This window comes from Nematolebias whitei, chromosome 17 (assembly GCF_014905685.2).
Source record: "Nematolebias whitei isolate Nwh7 chromosome 17, NemWhi1, whole genome shotgun sequence".
In the NCBI taxonomy this organism is placed as follows: Eukaryota; Metazoa; Chordata; class Actinopteri; order Cyprinodontiformes; family Rivulidae; genus Nematolebias; species Nematolebias whitei.
The window spans coordinates 36,482,280-36,502,728 of NC_056514.1; the positions used below are offsets into that span (position 1 = coordinate 36,482,280).

Below are 20,449 nucleotides of genomic sequence, written 5' to 3' on the forward strand. Positions count from 1 at the left end.
GAAGGAGGTGAGGACTGAGCTTCCCAGACCAGCTCGCCTCAGCCGTCGAGTGTTTGTTGTTCCGTTTCATCTGTTCATTTGTTTGTCAATTTATTTATTATAAATTAATAAAAATCCATGCTATATGAAATCCACCAACGTTTGAGCAACGGGAAACACAATAAGTAGGAACACAGGTATTTTAAACAAAGGTAAGTTTGATTTTTTAAACATTCGAAATTATTTTGCTTACAGAAACAGAAATAAATTTGATCTACAAGGTTTTGATAAATTCAGGATATTTTTCAAGGTTTCTGTCAGAATCTGGCACCAAAAAGGACTCAAAACTCATAAAAAAAAGAAGTTATATTTTTATTACAGCTCAAAATAAACCTGAAAAAAAAAATCTAATTTTCTTTTTTATTACCAAGTGTTCTGTTTCTAAGCCACAGAAAAAAAGAACTGTGTGTGAAATCAGTTGGAATAATAGAAAAGAAGAAGAGAACAAATAAGTATATTCAAAAAATATAAAAGAACACAAGAAGTTTGATGGTATAAATAAACTAAATATAAATACATGGATACAATTAGATATTTTTGAAAGGCTACTTTACAAAAAAAGCACTTTAATAATCCTAAAACTAAATGTCTTTAACTACACATATTATTTTAAGTTTTATGTTATAATTGTGAAATAATTCATTAAAATCTACACGTATGAGTTTGACAAAGTGCACAATATAGTTTTATTTTATTTTATGAAGCAATTAATGAGCAGTGAATGTTTAAAAAAACATTTACTTCTAATGTATTATCTTATAGAATTAATTTTTCTTTTACCCATTTAAAACTCTTGGAAAACGTACATAAAACAGCTCCAAGACAATACCTGAAAAACTAATATAGGGTTATGTGATATTAATATGAAAAGAAACACCAATTTTTATGGGTTTAAAAATGTATAAATGTGTAAAATTAAACGGTTTGACCTGGAGTCCAGCTTTAAAGCTGTGGCGGTGCTACTTGTTTTAAGATCATTTAAAGATTTAAGATCATTTATGATTGTCTATTGTTGTCATCACTCTTTGTTAAAGAAATCAGGTCTCTCCTGTAGATGAGTCCCCGAGGCTCAATGGGATTAACCTGTATAAAAAAAGGCTGAATGAATAAATGAATGAATTTTATTCTTCGTTGCTATTTTATTAGACTTGCTCGTCATAAGAACAAATAACGCTTCTTTTTAAAAGCTTGATCTCTTAATTACAACACTCGACTAAATTCCTCTACGTTTTTATTCACTCCATCATAAATTGTTGTTTTCCGTTTACAAACATCGTAAGAAAAACAGCGAGGGAAACCGAAGGGAGGACAGAGATCGACAAAAACAGAGGGGAGTGAAAATAAAGATAAACGAAGGAGAAAATGTGCATGCGGTGTAGTTGTGTGAGAGGGTTTGCGGTGAATATATAAGGTGGGTGGTAAATCTTCGAGGTAGGCAGGCGGGAGCACAAGACAGTCAATTACGAGCTGACTCACTCTTCTCAAAACAGCAGCACAGCTTGCCCCCCCCCCCCCCCCCCACCCCCCCGACGGCTGGCATTAAAAGAGGCTTCGACAAAATCAGCCACAGAGCTCTGCGTCTGTCGGCCGCTTACCGCCTGACCAACGAATGACCCCCTCCCGTCTGATCCGTCTATAGGTCTGTCTCTGCTAAAGCAAAACAGCTGAATTTATCCTTCCTGCGATGAGAAACAAAATCATTTAATAAGTTTGGATTTGGAGCCGTCAGGGGAGAGAACTTGCCGGAGGAGGTCACAACATGATTCATTTGTTGGTAACTTGACTGTTTATGACAAACTTCACGGCAATCTGGACACTAAATATCTCTCCCTGAACTGTGAAAGGAAGACGCCAAATAGAATAAATATGAATTTAATATTAGTTAAAAGCAACAAGTAGAGCTGCACAAAATATTTTAAATTTATCAGTAAAACTGAAAAAGGCTGTGCTGGGCATTAAAGCTCAGCAGAGAGGCCGGTGGAACAGTGAGGCTACAAGGAGCAGAGGTCACAAAGGTGCAGGACTTCGAGGACTTGGGGTCCACTGAGGTATACAGGGAGTGTGGTAAAGAGGTGAAGAAGAGAGTCCAGGCAGGATGGAGTGGATGGAGAAAAGTTTCAGAAGTGATTTGAGACAAAAGATTGTCAGCAAAGGTCAAAGGAAAAGTTTACAAGACAGTGAGCAGGCCCGTCACGATAACAAATTTTACTGGTCTCAGAAATTATTGCGATAAACAATAATATTGTTTGAAATTTGACAATAATTGGCAATTGTCAAATTTAAAAATAGATGGTTATTTGAGTGTAGTACCTTTTGTTAACCACTGGATGGCAGTATAAGACTGTTTGAACCGAAGGATGGATAGTGAGGGAGCGAGCAGCGTGTCTCTTTAAGAAAAATGGGAGGGAGGCCCCTTGAAGTGACATGGGCTGTCTCACCTTCCTGTTTTTTTATTCTCAAAATGGCGGACGCTCGGTGTGGTTTAAGCTCTTTAGCATAGCATTTTTCACACAAAGCTTTTAATTAAAAAAAAAAAAAAAAAACACGAAGGCACAGGTTTCAATCGTGAATTTTGGAGCTTCGACAAGACGGAGGTTGTTTCCCGAGGTCGGTCTGTTAGTTTAGCTTCCCAGCTTAGCTGCTTTTAACAATATAATTTTCATTTCTCATGCGATTAATTGATTTATTGTTTATCGCGACAGGCCTAGTGGTGAGACCAGCTATGTTGTATGGTCTGGAGACAGAGACATGGACAAAAAGACCGGAGAAAGAACAGGAAGTAGCAGAAATGAAGATGTTGAGGTTCTCCTTAGGAGTGACAAGAATGGATGCACAGGTTCAACAAACTGGGAAATAACGTTAGAGAGGCCAGACTGAGATGGTTTGGACATGTCCAGGGGAGAGACAGTGGTATATTGGTAGAAGGATGTTAGAAATGCAGCTGCCAGGAAAACGACAAAGAGGAGACATATGGATGCAGTTAGAGAGGATATGGAGTGGAGTGAGGACAGAGTGAGGTGGAGGAGGATGACTCGCTGTGAAGACCCCTGAAGAAAAAACAGCCCAAAGAAGAGACCGACGATGCCTCAGTAATATATTTGGCATATCAGATTGACTCGAGACAATTGTTTTTAACAATAACAAGGGTGCTTCAGTGCTAATGCCTTGGCACTCCTGATAATAACAACAACCTCTTATCAGATATTTTCCTGACGTTGTACAGCCCTACCACCGCTCTAAACGTGTAACTTTAATTGTTAGAAAAAAAACAACAACTTTAGGCAATAAACACTTTGTCCTTATAGGTGAAAAAAACTGTTTTTCAATTCTCTAGCTTTCATGTCTTGTCGAGTTCAGTCTCCTCCTCCCGACTCCTGCTGAAGTCACAAGCGCCGTGCACTCCGGGAGGCTCTGACACTGATCTGAGGAGGCAGAAGGCATGCTAAGATGCAATCGTTTGGCTTGTAAACACACTTGGCTGCCCTTAGAGGAGGAAGGTTGAAACAAGTGGCTTTGGCAGTACCAGCAAGGATTTGAGTGGGTATACCTGGTTTCTTCCATTGTTCCTTTCTCTCCAACACTCATCCTCTCTGTTTGCTGCAGCCGGCTGCCCTAAAGCAGGGGACTTGCATCACAGCTCAGCCGAGCGTTAGTTTGACTGAACGGGGTCTTAACGGGTGCTTAAAGCACACAGATGAATATTTGCGTTCGCTCGGATGGCAGAGGGCAGCCATTAGAGTCTCATTACAATCTAAACGACAGGAGATGAAGGGCAACGGGACACATAATGTTGTGACATTTGGCTCAGAGTGGGAGGATGAGGAGGTGTTTGCTGTGCGTTTGAACCGACAGTGTGCAGTGAAGCGCACACTGACTGAGACTGTTGAGACAAATTTTTAGCTTTGTAGTGACACAGCGTGACAAAAGGCTCTTTGTGTACTCCCTCGTACTCTCGCTCTCCTGCTCTGCACAGAAGAAACAACAGCTGACAACGTCCAGCGTCCACCAACTGCACAGCCGCATCACTGGCCTGTCATAAAAGCTCGCAGACACTAGCGACACATTTGCACGAGAAAGAGGCTCTCGACTGAAAATCAACTGCTGCTGATTTCCTCCTGAATTTAAAGTACGTGATACGATACGTTGTGTTTGGTTGTTATGCCGGTTGGATGTACTGCCAATTTCTCCTGCAGTCAGCATGCCATGTGCACGCTCCCTCAAAACTTGAAACATTTGTAGCATTGTGCGGTGTGACGAAACTGGACATTTTAGAGTGGCCTTTTATTGTGGGCAGCCTAAGGCACACCTGCGCAGTAATCATGCTGCCTAATCAGCAGTGGTGGGCAGTTCCGCTAATAGCAGAGCTAAGTTTCCATGTAGTGGATTAGCATTTTCACTAACTTTCAAAACTTTTAGTGCAATTAGAATCTGCTAAACTTAAATCCGGTTAATTAAAGTCAGCTAATAAAAAGAAGACAGTTCTCCACACTAAAAGCATACAAGAGAATAGTGATTTGCCCAAAGCAATGCAATGCAGAGCTAATGATAGCTAGGTACTGCCCGGTGATGTCATCACTCTTGCAGTGACCCCCCCCCCATATCTACCACAAACAGTCTCTGACTCATGGTGTCAGTTTACACCCAATAAAAGAGACTTTCACATAAATTCCAAACCAGAACAGGAAAATAATATGAAAAACACATTTTCACAATCAGAAACATTGTAATCAGGCAGAAACATTGCGCACACATTCCTACCCAGCATGCTTTGCAACCCTCACTCTGTCTCTGGGACGGGACTCTCTCACACATCTTTACTTTAATACAAGCAGATTTATTACTGAGAGAATATTGATGATGACGCACAGCAACTTTGTAGTTAGTTTATAAAAGTAGTTAACCACAAAGAGGATCGCCAAAAGGAGTCAATTCATTTTAGTAAATGACTCAAGGGAGATGTACGACACACATTGAATGCATCACTCTGCTTCATCACTCTGCTCCACCTCTGTGGATCTGATGGACCGGATTAATTTCTGAAAGCTCACCTCTGAACGGGACATGGACACTTTACTTGTGATTTATGAACCATTTAGACTTGTGTTCACTTCCAACGTTCTCACATTACAGACAGTCATACAGTGTCAGCAACAGCAGTGTATGATAAAAGTTAGCGCTTTAGCGTTAGCTGCTTATATATTTTTTTTAATCTGTTTAGCGGTTTAGCATTAGCAAAGCTATTTTTTTGTTTGTTAGCGAATTAGTGATTAGCGAAGCTAACTTTTTGATTGGCTGTGTTCGCTACTGCTAATCAGCATCTTGATACGCTACACCGGTGAGGTGGATGGATTATTTCATCAAAGGAGAAGTGCTTACTAATAGATTTACAAAAATCTGTGAACAATATCTGAGAGAAAAAGACCTTTAGCGTGCATAAAGTCTTAGATTGTTGAGTTCAACTCGTGAAAAATGGGAGCAAAAAAAACAATAGTTTTGTGTTTAAATTTTTGTTCAGTTTAAAAAAAAACAACATTTAAAATCCATTTCTACACCAACTCAATAACAAATAAGAAATTAAAAACTCTTTTTCATTTTTTGTGCTTTAATAATAACAGCAAAGTAACCAGCAATAGAAGAATAATAAGAAGGAAGTGGACTAATAAAGCTTGTTTAGCCTTGTGTTTAGTATTTCTTTTTCTCAATTAGGGAAACTGATACCTAATTTAAACTTTTTTTCCTCTTATGTATCTTAATTGTCAGTGACTGTCAGTGAAAGAGCTCAAAAATTATATTTCACATGGGTCCAACTAAATACGAGGCATGGACTGAGATTGAAGTCTGGAGTTGATGTTGATGATTTCTGACAGGAGTAACATCTGCTGGCTGACCACTGTTACTTCAGTATTCAAGTGATGTGATGTTTCTTAATCTGAGCCATCTAAACAAATAATTAGCAAAAATAATCAAATCAAATAAAATAAGGGGGGTGGGGTTAATACTAATGGATTATAGTGCCAGACTGATGGGGTTTAGAAGAGACTGCATTTGTGTTGAAGTGTTTGCGCTCACCTCTCAGGTCCTGCCCGGAGCGACCCGGCCCGCAGGTGGTGCTCTGTCTCGGCATGCGCAGCGAGGCACGTAACGGAGTGTGCCTCTGCTCGTCCAGGTACGCCAGATCCTCCAGGTGGGCCGAGCTCGTAGCTGCGTTGTTGTGAGTGACGGAGAGAGAGAGAGAGAGAGATTTTGGAAAAGGAGAAAAACATACCAACGTCAGTGTCTGCACCTTTGCAGCAAACAGACCCACAACATGAACGCAAGCAAACAGAAGGTGGCAAAGGTTGGTGCAGGCGTCCTGTGGCAGCTGTCAGGTTCCTGTTCTTACACTAACTCGGTCAGGAAATGGGGATCCGGCCCAACGTGCTTCAGTACTCAAATTCCCTCCTCGCCATGTCTGTCACGCAGCACGGAGGCAGATGCCATCCGGCCCCTCTCAGGATTAATTAGCTCAGCAGACAAATGTCTTATTCATGGGGAGAGCGCCGAATAACGATGGCTGCTGATTGCTCACGCCACACCGTGTCTTTAGGTCCAACACTCTGAACCACTGAATGCTAAATGACAGACGCTGCCTGTGGAAGTGAGCGACATGATTCTGTATCACACCTGAACCCCATCAGTTCAGAAAAAGGTGAGAAAAAAAAACGCGACGCCCCAACGTTAAAATTCAGGCAGGATTAAGGGACTGAAATATTCAGTGTCTGACAGACCAGGGACAAGTCAGGACAAAGTTGCTTTTACAGGGAAAAAGAAGCAAACATGGTGAAATTTTTAAATTAAAATGAAACATTTATAATCCTTAAAATATCACATATCACCACTTTCAGGCCAGAGTTTAAAACTTGGATTATTTGTTGAGAAATGATGAAGATGATTGGATCAGACCTTGAAAATGACTTTACGTGGAATCTCATGCAAGATGTCATGCTCAGAATGTGAGTTCTGAATGACTCTCAGCGACTACGGGGGCCGAGATGAGGTAGAGGCAGGGCAGCCGACTCGGGACCTGAAAGTCCCAGATTCGATTCACAGTCCTTGCACATCTCGTGGTGTCTCTGAGCAGTACACCTTATCCCCAGTTGCTCCCCGGACGCCTTCAATAGCTGCCACTGCTCCACCTGAGTGTATCCCAGGTGCGATGCAGAGAACTAATGTCGTCACTGTATGGGAACATACAATGACGACAACACATTTCACTTTATTATTATTTCCGCAGCAAATTTTACCTCAATATATTTGTGCTGGCAAATTTAGATTAGTTGTGTTGGTTATCTGAAATTGGATTTAATCCAAATTTTAATCAGTTATAGATGTTAATCCAATGATTACTTTCTGAAAGTTTCATTAAATTCTATCCAGTGGCTTTAAACACAGATCTTACACCTCAAAGTGTCTGTTGTGTATGACTCAACTTCTACAGCGCCAAGTTTTAGCTCAGTATTAGGGCTGAACAATTAATTGCAAATGCAATAATATTGCAATATGATCAAATGAGAATTTCTGATCGCAAAGGCTGCGATTTGACTGGTCATGTGATCTGGTTATGTGACTTGCGAGTGAGCGAAGCAAAGCAGAGCAGGGAGCGGGAGAAGTCAACACTGCGTTTTAACCGGTTGCACAACGGCAACAGGCTCGACAAAACCTGACACGGCTGAAAGTTTGGTACCAAAGAGGGTCCGTCGTTTGGAATTATTTTGACTACGACATGCATTGTGCAAAACCTACCTTAGCTGCTGTTGCTACCTCTCGAGGTAACACCACAAATCTTTACCAACACTTAAAAAAACACCCCAAAGCCATTTACGATGGTTGCATGGATAGAATGCCAAAAACCGGTGTTTTGACTTCAAATAAGCGAAGTACCAGCCGACAGGATCACTGACTGAACTGTTCGAAGGTGTTACTCCGTATGAACATAATTCAAAATGGCACGTGGAAATAACTCAAGAAATAACGGAGTTCATAGCGAAAAGACATGATGCCCATTAATATTGTGAGCAAGCCCGGGTTTACGGCTTTGTTAAACACAATGTATAAGCGGTACAGAATGCCCGCGCACACACATTTTAGCTAAGTTGCTATTCTGGAGCTACACAAAAAAAATGCAGAAGAGCGAAGCTGAAAACTGTGGAGTTTTTTGCCACTGAAACACATATTGATAAATAAACAAATATTAAATCGCAATTGCAACACAGAGGTAAAAAAAAAATAAAAAATCGTAAATAGAACATTTTCCAAAATCGTTCAGCCCTACTCAGTATCTGTAGATCTGGAGTCAGAGCCATTTCTGTGTTTGCTTTGGTGGACACCTTTAATAGGGTCGACTCCAAAAGTTAACCAGTCGCAGATGTCAACTTACAGAGAGCGTTACTAAACTCGGTCCAGTAGTTAAACCCTTACAAACAAAAACATAATTTGAACATTTACCGTTTGTTTTTTTTCCCTTTGTAAGACAAATCTGATTTATTGTTAAGCGCTGACAGCATCTTTCCCTATCCGTTACTGCACGGAAATACAAATACGGAAGTAGACGGGGCACATGCATGAGTTAGTGTTTGTGTTGGCACACAGATTCGGTTGCCATGGCGACTGCAATTGTAGTAATAATGTTCGACAGAAAGAATGAGTGTGACAAAAATAAGATAGAGCTAGATTTTCTATTAAAAAATGTTTTGATAAGTTATTTATTCTCCAACACCGAAAGGCGAATGGTGGGGGGAAATGATAGTTTTTCTATGAACGTTATCACTATACATGTTTTAAAGGTTTGACTGAAACAGCAAAACTTTGTAATTTCTCAGCATAATAGTTTACGTTTAAAACGTCGGAATCAAAGGTGTCGGGTTTTATGCATTCCTTCACGAAATGCTTCGTCTTTTATTATTACTTGCCAAGACAAAATAATTAAAACTTCTCTTTTTTTTCGACAATACCTGAGACAGTTTGAGGTTGTTAGATTCGGTCAAAGTCACGGGGTTGGAGGGAGGTGTTAGTGGAAGTCCATGCTTCTTTTCAGCGTCATCCGTTGTGTGTGTCTGCACTGTGACTCTCCATGGAGCAGACCGTTCAGCATCCTCCTCCAGTAAAGCTCAACACTCATTCTGTTCTGGGTTTAAAGAGCGGTTTCTGTGCCACTCCAGTTGAAGCTCAGTCGAGCGCGTGTGTGATTGTGAACGAGTGAGTCACCACAGCTACAAACCCCCCAAAAACGAGCCACATGGGTTTCCCAAATAGGAGGGAAAATGGCAGCTGGGAATGCTGGAGGCTCGGCCCTGATGGGAATGGAGGGGTGGGGGGAGAACTGGTCGTGCAACTGAGCTAAAAGCAGGAAGAGTGGAGGCATTAGTCTGCTGCTAAACCAAGGAAGAATGACTCAGGGCTTCAGGGCTGGAGAGTTTTTCTTCTTCTCTCTTTCAACTGTGTTTGAATAAGAGAACTGGAATCCGTGTGCTCATCGTTCCTATCTGCAATGCAGCAGGCTGCCGGGGATCACATTCACAGCTGCTGTGCCAATGCGCTAAGGCTCCACGCAGAGCGCAGAGAAGTAACACGGGAAGCAGAACAAGCAGAGAATCCAGCAGGAAGTAGCAGGTATCCATGGAAAGACTGACTGTGCACCAGGAAGCCCTGGGCGATGATAGCAACGCACCAGATACTTCCTGCTTACAAACAGCAGTCTGAAAACGTTTGGATGGTGTGGCAAATAAAAAATGTAAATTCAAAATCAATGCAACGATTTTCAAATCTCATAAACCAGGGGAGTCCAAAGTACGGCTCGAGGGCTATTTGTGGCCCTCGGAGTGACTTTGTGTGGCCCACAACTGAAATTTAAGAATGGTATTATTTTGGCCAACAGGCTTAAGAGGTCGATGCAGACTTCCTGCAAATTCATTGTTTTTTTTATATATATATATATAATGTTTAAGTTAAATAGCAAAACAGATTAAAGAAATTCTCAAAATGAGAAATTTTAAGAAAAATACAAACCTTCGGCCGCTACGAAGTTTTTATTTTCACTCATGGTACAAAGCACCACAAACCTTTTAAACTCTTATCAAAAGGGAGACTTTTGGACAATTTTTCATAAAACTTGGCTAAATATAAGAAACTGCAGTTGATATAATAACCAATAGGAAGAAATTGGACATTTTTAAAATTAATATAAAGTGGTATGGCTTTATCGTCGTTGTACCGGGATACAGTGAAATAATGTTCGTACAGTCGTAAGAAAGACGGGCGGAGTGCACGTTGCTGCTGCTATAATAGCGCGGCCCCCTTTTCTTTATCAGAATACTTTTAGATAGAAAAAGGTAAGAGCCATGAGGATGGATAGAGGTATTACAAAAAAGATCCTATCAGGACATGATTTGAGACATTTAAAAAAATTCTACCAGCCAGCACATTTATAAACACTTTACAAATGCATTTGACATCAAGATGTTGAGATTTGTCCACGAGCACTTCCTGATAGGCCACAGTCCTGATGTTGTTGTTCAGCCGGCAGTTCTGAGGGGTGGGGGGTTGCGATAGACTAAGCTTTTTCTCTAGTTAACCATGTTCCAGGAGAAAAATTGATAGTCGGCTCGTATCCGAGGCCAAACGGGGGAGTCAGATTCAGATAAGCCACAATTGTTGATTTTCTTCAGGCAGACCGTTTTAGTCTCGTCAGCCTCGAGTCCTGCCGGAACATTCTCCGTCCAAAATGGCCACTTCTATGGGTATTCCACTGATCCGTGTTACGAGCCTCCTTCAAGGTCGATCCCAACATGGATCCCTAATGATGTTGTGTTTGCTGCGGAGGCCATCTTTAAGTGGGTTGACTCCAAAAGTTACTCAGTTGTAGAAGTTCATGTAGTAAATACGGTCTCAGAGCTTCATCAAAATCCATCCAGTGCTTCATGAGATATTTTGCTAACAGACACACACAAACGTTATCGCCTTTCGGCAGCGGGGGATAAATTTGTCCCCACATTGTACATTTACTTGCACCTTTGTAGTTATATCTCTAATACGAGAAGGAAGAGAAAATGCTGGGTCCTGGTTTCTGCCTCCTCCAGATCCAGCTTCAGCTCAACCAACGCACTGTCTTCATTAGGTAACAGTCAACACCCCCCCACTCCTCATGTTCCTCCCCGGTCGCCTTCTGCTCCGTCTCCCTCCCTCTCTGCACATCAAAGCCCAGTGTCTCCGTCACTCTGGGGGACAGAACCGGTTAAAGCCCGGGGCTTTGATGTTCCACTGCTGGGTGAGCTCAGCCAATCCTCGGCTGCCGTTCGCCTCCCGTCCCCTACATCATCTAATAATTCTTAGTGGAGGATTACGAAACCATCTTTCACTTCTCTTCCACACGCGTCCATCTCCCCGCGCACAAATATGGAGTTCCTGTCCCAGTGGAAAACGAAACACCTTTTTCTTTAACGACCCGTACTGAAGGCGAGAGGCAATAATGTTTTTGCTGCCACATTAGCAAACACAAAAATGGGTGTAAATCTGACCGTTTGAGCTAAACTTTGGTGTGGTAGTAGCTGAGCATGATCCTCAACACATCAAGTTCTAACACACGTATGTAATACCTAAGATTTGATCAAATCAGCTACAACCTTGTAATTTTTTGACCACCAGATGATCTGAGCTTAGTTAGATTTAATAATCTGCCTCTTATCCACTTAACTTTTGTTATGTTCATAATCTGTAGCTCGCAGTGCGTATTTTAAATCATCTCCAGCTCACTCGGTCCTGTGTGAAGATGAGATCGAAGATGAATATCTGGCTGCTCTGGCAGACGGCGGCGTCAAACCTCAGAACGCGAGCTGCATGAAGACTCATGGCTGCAGTGACGGGTGACTTAATGAAATACACAAGTGTATTTTCACATATACAGTATTCTCACAGTGGGAGTGAGAAAAGTGCACAACTGAGATCAGTTGCAGCAACAACTCTGATGAGTGGAACGACAGCGCAATCGGGCCCGTCATGGCTGCCTCGGTGTTACAAAGCGGACATTTTTCTTGATGCTGAGTCAGCGTTCTCACATTTTCTCGTTTATAGTTTTCTTGTGTATTTTTTGAACTGTAACTATCTCAAAGATCAAGGAAACATTGTCATTCACGTCACACGTGGTATATTAGTCAAATAAAGACCAATCATTAATAATAGATAATATAAAATGAAGCCAACAGAAGGTGAGGGTGTCGTGACTTATCGGGACTTCAGCAAACGTTCACTTATTTTTACTCTTCACAATAAAGTATCAAACTGCTCCGCTTGTTTGGGATATTACAGCTACTGTATAACTTTTGCTTTTGTAACATTTTCAATTATTTAACTCAATATGAATAAAATAATTCCAAACTAAAAAGTGTTGATTTGATCAGATCTTTTAAAAAAAAAGTGCTCTTCATACTTGCTATTTGTTTGTCCTCCTTTCAGTCTTTTGATGCTCTGTCTTTTTACCTTTCTTTTTGTCTTATTAGGTCTACATATGTGTCCTTTTGTGCTTTTATGCGTCCTAATTAGGGATGCACGATATTGGATTTTTAGCCGATATCCTATATGCCAACATGTTAAAACTTATTCGGCCGATAACCGATACCAATACCGATGTTTTACCCCTAGACCTACTTAGAGACTACACAGCGTTCTCTGCCGCAGAATTAAAATACATTATTCTGCAGGTCTTTGTCAGTTTGGCTGCTACCTAATGCAGATGACAAAAAGGGGTCTGAAAATGATGCAACACTTCAACTTGTATTATGTTTAATGACAAATTTATTCACGACATTTACACTCCCTAACACAGCGACAACACTCGAACGGTGCAAATTTGTAAATTTTCACAAATCTAAACTCAACCTGCTCACAAGCGACAAGTGAAAAAGTGCATAAGTAGTAGTGCATTAATATACTTGACAGTTTCTTAAATTAAAAAAATAACTTAAAACAGAAGCCTTTTATATTGGGGAGTTATTTTGATGAAATGGCCGATTTCCGATATTCATCGTTAATATTGGCCGGTACCGATACCATGCCGATAATATCGTGCATCCCCAGTCCTAATCCATTCTTCTTGTATGGGGGAGTGATGGAGCAGAGGTTAGAGAAGGCAAGCCTGTGATTGGGAGGTCCGCGGTTTGAATCCCCTGACAAAAACAGACAATTTGGGTGATGGATTTCCACCCTCATTTGCCCTAATGTGGACCCTTCAGCCAGACCCTTAACCCCCACATCAGCTCCCCACAGTTGCTCAGAGGTCTGTGGTTAGTGTGCCAAATCTTCATCCCTGAAAATGGGAGTGTGATGTAAACATATTTATTTATTTATCAATCCGCTTCCTGATACATTCAATATTATCTCACAATATGACTAACTTTTTGTTACTTTAGTCATTGTGAATCCCTGTCAGAATTATATTATGTTTTCATAATTATTTTTGATGTGACTATCTGTAGGCAGACAGCGAAGAGTTCATTGTCTTTTTATTTTCTTAATGTTGTGATTTGACTCCCTGGCGTCTCGGCCTGCAGCCGGCTGATAATGGCTGCGCAGGATGAAGGGAGGGAGCTGGCGGGCTGCCATCAGGAGGTTCCTAAAAACCAACAACTTTGCTTTAGTCAGAACGGGTCAGAATCAGACAGGACAAGGCATAAATAAGTTCTGCACCTGTCATGCATCGACTCTCTGTGGCTCTTGACTCTTCTACAAAGCTTTGGAATAAAGTGGACGAAGTCTGTGAATCAGGTTTTTCTGTGACGGAGCAGCTCAAAGATAGAAAGAAAAGAAAAAGCTTCGTCTTTTTACGTCGTCCGTAGTGTCAAAATGTCGTTGTCAAACCAGTCTTCTCATACGTCCTTCTCATTTTTTACGTCTCCTTATGGATTCTCTTTGTGTTTTTTTAGTTCATTTTCTCTTATGTCTCCTTACGCACCCTTTTTATCTTCCTATGTGTCGCTTTTGTTTTAAGTCTCCTTTTGTGTCCTTTCATCTTTTAGTCTGTGTGCTTTTTCCACTTTTCTTCTGATTCTTATTTTTCTTCAAACGTTTCAACCAGCACCAAAACTTCACTTAATGTTTATATTTCAGCAAAAATCAGCTTTCACGTTGCATTTTTCTTTTTCTGCAGAAAATAACGTTTCTCTAGTTTTACTTTTGGGAGCGTTTTGCAGCAGCTACAATAAGGAACACGTGAACGGGAGCTCCTTTAGCCGTACAAAAGCTTTTCCTCTGTGACGTTGCGCATGTTTGTTATTCTGCAGAAGCCGTTTCCCAGACTGTGTTTTTCACAGCCCTGTAGGTTCAGTTCACACCAGAGGGTTGAAGGAGCTTAACGAAAGGACGCTGTGGATTTGTAGTTGACAAAACTTTTAGCACAACCCTATCCCAGCTGGAGCAAAGAGCTGTTTTTGTCCTAAAGCAAAAGCTCAGATGTTTCAAAGTGCGGTTGTGTGGAAGGTTATGAATAAATAATGTCTTACCTGATGCAGACAGCTTAAGATGTTTGAAAACAAGGAGCTTAATTCTGATCAAACTGAAAATTAATTATCTATTCTGGACGGGCAATTCCATTCTAAAACTTCAAAGTGGTTTGTGCAAACATTACCTGATAAACCTCAACATTGCCACCAATTTTATATTACACAAATATTATTTACACTCAAATCTATGGGTTTTGCAGAAGCAAATTGGTGTAGAACTTCATTTTTGTTAAAGTAGTCCATCGCTACTTCGCGGTTCGTCTTTCGCAGACTCGCTGTATCGTGGTTTTTCAAAACACGATTGGACATGACACGCAGTGGCTGACTGATGGATGAGCCGCATGACTGGCATAGATTTTTTATTTAAAAAAATATTCTAAATGATTTCGCACTTGTGTGCAGCCCACAGCTGTGGGAGAAGCTTCCTCCTGCAGCTGATCAGCTGATCTCCGTGCAGAGCGGAGGTGGGCGTGGCCAAGAGTTGAAAATCCAGAGCTGAAATCATGACATTCTGTGCTCGTTTAGAGTGTTTAGAGTTTAGAAACATTGTTTGGAATATTGCAAGAGTGTGGGAAGGGTTTTAAACGCCTTTATATATATATATATATATATATATATATATATATATATATACTAAAATAAACTACTACTTACTACTTGTACAGTTTTTCACTTATGGCGGGGGGATTGAGAACGGATCCCCCACGATAAATGAGGGACTACTGTATATATTATATTTCTGACAGAATAACTGTGCAATCCAAAACGGACTGTGATAAAAACATTTATAACCCAGTGTTTGCATAAACCACTATCATATTTTAAAAGCTGGATTTTTTTTTAAAGACGGCAACAATTCACTTCGGTCTTGGCTATGCTCAGATTAACAATTAGCTCATTAATCTGGTCAGATTTCAACAATATTTCTCCAATTTGAGGTCTTTCGAAAAGCTATCTAAAACAGGTAAGATAATTATTGCTTGTAAGCTTTTCACAGAGACCCATTTTAAAAAGTCCAAACTAAACATTTAAATAGAAGTAATGCTGCAACAAACAAACAAACACACAAATCAATCGAAAACAAGGTACAGTTTTAGAAAATTAGGCTTTTCATCTCAGGTTTAGATTATTGTGATCAAAACTTTTGAATTAGATTACAGGTTATTTAAAAATATGACCGGTTTAAGGATTAATGCTAAACTAAACTGCAGCATAATAATTCAGGATTTGTGATATTTTAGGCAACGATCAGCTTTTTTAATACAATAAACAGCCAAAAAAGACAAACAGGGGAGACAAATTAACTTCACGCCAGAGATTTAAACTGAAAATCATTTTACGTTAAGAAATGAAGGAGTTGTAGCCGTTTGGTCAAACATTAAAAATATTATTACAGATAATACCATCTGTTATCACAAGGTGTCAGGCTACGCATTTGTGCTCAGAGTATATGTTGGGAATGACTCTCAGCTACTAATGCATCAAATTTTAGCGCAATCTTTGAAAAAAATGACCGAGGTAAAGCCATTTTTGTGTTTGCTGCATTTATTTAGCTGTGGCAGCCATCTTGAACAGGGCTGAACCGAAAAGGAAATCCGTTGTAGATGTTTATCTAATAATTACATTTAGAGATTTTCATTTAAATTCACCCAGTTCATGAAATATTTTGCTAACAGACAAACAACCGTGGGTAAAATCATAATTTCCCATGTTCTGCCTTTCGGTAGAGGAAAATACATATCAGTTACTAAGAATTTAATGGAAACCTACTGAATTGCCAACCATTTTAGGGAATAGAAACAAACTTAGCTTCACTTCAAAAACCTTTTAAAATATCCATTAATCTGAAAGTACGGTCGGTATAGTGTTTTTTGGGTTTTTTTGCAAACAAAGAAATCCATTAATGAAATAATGACTCATCTTCCAAGAAAACAGGAAAGGGCTGAAAGGAAAGAAGAGGACTCGGTAACAGGATGTGGCGTGAGTGAAAACAGACAATAAAATCCAGTTTTCACAGAAAACATGCTCTGTTCAGGAGAAAAACGCAGCGTGCATGACTTATTACCTGTAAACAGCCTTATTTTGGCCCCCCACAAACATTTGCCACCCTTTTAATAAACAGGAGAAGAAGGGGAGGAGGAAAGGACTCACCAGCCACAGAATTGGGACGAGGCATGAGGTACAAGGGGATGGAGTGGGCGGAGTGGGAGGACATGCTCTCCAGGTTGCGCTCGGGGATTTTGTTTAGGCTGTAGGTGGAGGCGGTCATGTTCTCATCCACCCTGTACAGGAAGGAGTCCATGCCTGATTTCTGAGACTGCCACAGCTTCAGGTTCCCCCGCGAGCCCTCGCTGTATTTGCCGCCTCGCTCCACGTTCTCGGAGTAGCTGGTCAGAGTGGCTGGAAGAGAAAACACAACTTTTCAGGACTCTTCGCTCACGTCACCCCGCCCACCAAAACCTGCTCTGCTTTCACATCTGTTTACAGCTGCTCTGTAGCAATATTACGTTGATGCTGTACGCTTTTCATCTCGAGCTGCAGGTGTTCGCCGTCGTTGCCAGGAAACAACACCGGCGCCTGTTCTGACGGCTAAAAACGGCCTCGCATCATCGAGCTCCTGTTGTCTTTCAGGTGATGCGCAAAAACTCTAAACAATCAGCGGTTTGAATCATCTTCTACTGGGAGGAAAGCTCACAGGTCAGGGGGCAGAACTGGACTCATCAAAACAGGCTTTCTTCTCTTTAATCCTAAAATCATCATCACTCCATCACAGGTGGGCAACGAAATACAGTCCATGGGCAAGAACAGTTTTTAATCAGCACATAAAATTAGGGTTTAGTTTGTTAAAAGTAGCCATTCATAACAAGAATGCAAAACAGGTCACCAAGACAGAGATTCAGTAAGTTTGCTCATTTTATCGCAATTTTAAGTCGCCAGCTACCGTAATTTCCAGACTATAAGCCGCTACTTTTTTCACATGCTTTCAACACCGCGGCCTATACAATGCTGTGGCTAATTTATAATACGGATTTTTTTATTAAAACACTTTTTGACGGGCTAACGAGCTTCGTGCCGCCAAAACTTATTATGTTTAGCTTATTATACAACTGTTGTGCTAACTCCGGCATATTTACATTGATGCTTACCGCTGACATGTTGATTAATATGCGTTAAATAAATAAATAAATAAATGAAATGGAAAAAAAACAAAAACATTTAGCCTCGTTACACCCGGAAAACGTGATGAAGACGACAGCACAGGCTGATGGGCGCAGTACGCAGGAGGAAGATTCAGTTCAAGTCAGCTTATTTATATAGCGCCAAGTCACAACAGAAGTCACTTCAGGACACGAGATGAAGTTAGCGATCAATAATTCCTGATAGGCAACTGTATTTGTTTTTAACCAGCTCTGCTACAGGCACAGTTCAGAAAAAACCATGCACTGCACACATGTACGTATTTGTGTTTGTTACAGATACATAATTAATTAAAAGTCTAAAAATATTTCTGTGTAAATATCTCATGTTACAACGTTGACACCTGCAGCTTATATATGTACAACTTTTTTTTTAATTTAGTGGCCGTGGCTTATATTCAAGGATTCGATTCAAGGATTCAAGGTTCTTTATTTGTCCTACGCACCACATGAAGTGCATATGGTGGAATGAAACTGGGTACACAGGGTCCCAGTTACATCCAACAAAAGTATTCAATTCAATTCAATTCAAAAATACTTTATTAATCCCAAAGGGACATTATTTGTTGTAGTAACTCGTTATCCTCATTTCATTAAGAGATGTTATAGATGCTGATGGCTGTAGGCAGGAAGGATCTCTTGTAAAGGTCCATCTCACAGTGGATCCTAAGAAACTGGCTGCAGATGCCGTCCAATCCGTCCACCCAGACTCGGCTGGCCTCTCGGTTCCCCTGGACTGTAGGACCGCTTGAATGCTGGGCAGAACTCCTCCCAGAGCGATGGCCACTCCTCCCAGCAGTCTGCCGAGCTCCTCGTCGCTGCGGACAGCCAACTGTAGGTGCCGAAAGACATCCTGTCTATCCGCTGTCGTGAGCCGTGTTTCCTGCTAGTTCCAGGATCTCAGAGATCAGGCACTCGAGCACAGCTGGCAGGTAGATGAGAATGCGTCCACAGAACATCCTTTTCAACTCATTTGAGAGTTGGGGCCATAGTTGAGATATTATTTGAGCTTTTGAGATGTTGATCAGCTGTTGGTTGTAGAAAACTGCCTTGTTGCCATGGTTACGCATCATAACAAATGTCCAAAACCAAAAAAGTTTCAGTAAAAATCCTTCCAGCTGCACAGCATCCGATACCAGAGGAAACAATCATCCAAAAAAATGTGACTTACATCCAGAAAAACAGGAATTAAAGTTTCCAAAAGCAAAATCTCAGAATGAAAGTAACAGAGCTGCTCCAACATGCAGACACCTTGAGCGGCGCAATTCTAGAACTAGAATGTAAAAAACTATAAATTATAAAAAAAAAAAAACAGTAATAAAATCTAAGATATGAACTAAGAAAAACGTTAACTAAAAATACGCTAAGCACTGGTAGTATAAAAACAATACGCCGAACATCAGCTCAATAGTCTGAAAATGACGGTAATCAAAGTCATTATATATTTTTAAAGACATTAAAAAAAGCAATACTGTTGCTATTTTTGGTTACTGCGATACATCTTATAACAGTATTACAGCACAACCCAATTTGTTACATTCATAGTGCTAAAAAACGGAAGTTTCTCCAATAAAGGTACTAATTTTCTCAAAAATGTCAGAAAATTTCAAGAAATAACGCAAATGTTTCAATGTAGGTTCACAGAATTCTGAGTGTTTGCAGCCAAAAAGTTTAGTGGCCGTGCTTTCAGTGTTTATTACTCATTACGTGCACTAATTGCAAAACTACAGCCTTGGTCGTGCACATTATTTTGCTGCTCCCTTCGGCACACATACCCACCTTGGAACCACTCTGGCAGCCGCCCTCGTGTTTATGAGTTAAGAGTAAACTTTTTAAAAGAAAACAGTCAGATCTAGACATTCTTTTAAAGTTAATATTATTTATCATAATCAGGTTTTTTAAGCTTGGAGCTCCCATGCAGGTATCAAAACATAGCTCTTATGTTTTTGAGATGGGTTCAAGATTCCTGTTACAACTTTGACATTTGTTGCATAAGCTCTTTGAAAGTACTCAAAACTCAAGCAGCAAGCCTTTGCAACTCACAAGGAAATTAGGAAACCAGTTGCATCCAGCCAAAATTCACGAACAGCTCAAATTTTAAGAAAAGCATTCAAAACATTATTTTTACGTAACCCACAGCACAAATTTTAAGATTTTTTAGCTTTAATTTTTTGAATAAACTCCACGTTAGTGAGGATCCACAACCTCTCCTCCTCCACCATAACCCTCAGCACTGGCTCTCCTCAGGGATGTGTGTTGAGCCCCCTCCTGTTTACTCTGCTCACATATGATTGTGCAGCTACCCATCCAGGCTGTCACATTGTAAAGTTTGCAGATGATACAGTGGTGGTGGGATGCATCACAAACAATGATGAGTCCAGCTACAGGCAGGAGGTGGAACACCTGGAGAGCTGGTGCAGAGAGAATAACCTTCACATCAATGTGAAGAAGACAAAGGAGATGATTGTGGACTTCAGAAGGAACAAAAACATCTACACCCCCCTGAACATAAGAGGATCTGCGGTGGAAGTGGTCTCCAGCTACAAGTACTTGGGTGTACACATGAATGACAACCTCAGCTGGAGCAACAACACCACCAGCCTGATCAAGAAAGATCATCAGAGACTCTACTTCCTCAGACGGCTGAGGCGAGCTGGTCTGGGAAGCTCAGTCCTCACCTCCTTC

General features: G+C 40.7%; 1 protein-coding gene across 1 annotated transcript in view; it reads right to left on the bottom strand.

Annotated features, from left to right (window-relative positions):
• tanc2b (tetratricopeptide repeat, ankyrin repeat and coiled-coil containing 2b) overlaps nucleotides 1–20,449 on the bottom strand; it is a 69,425-nt gene that overhangs the window by 39,115 nt on the left and 9,861 nt on the right. The window contains exons 4-5 of the mRNA XM_037691539.1: nucleotides 16,719–16,967; nucleotides 6,109–6,240 (exon numbers count right to left, since the gene is read on the bottom strand). Coding sequence (XP_037547467.1) covers nucleotides 6,109–6,240; nucleotides 16,719–16,967 — 381 coding nt within the window. The remainder of the gene's footprint in view (nucleotides 1–6,108; nucleotides 6,241–16,718; nucleotides 16,968–20,449) is intronic.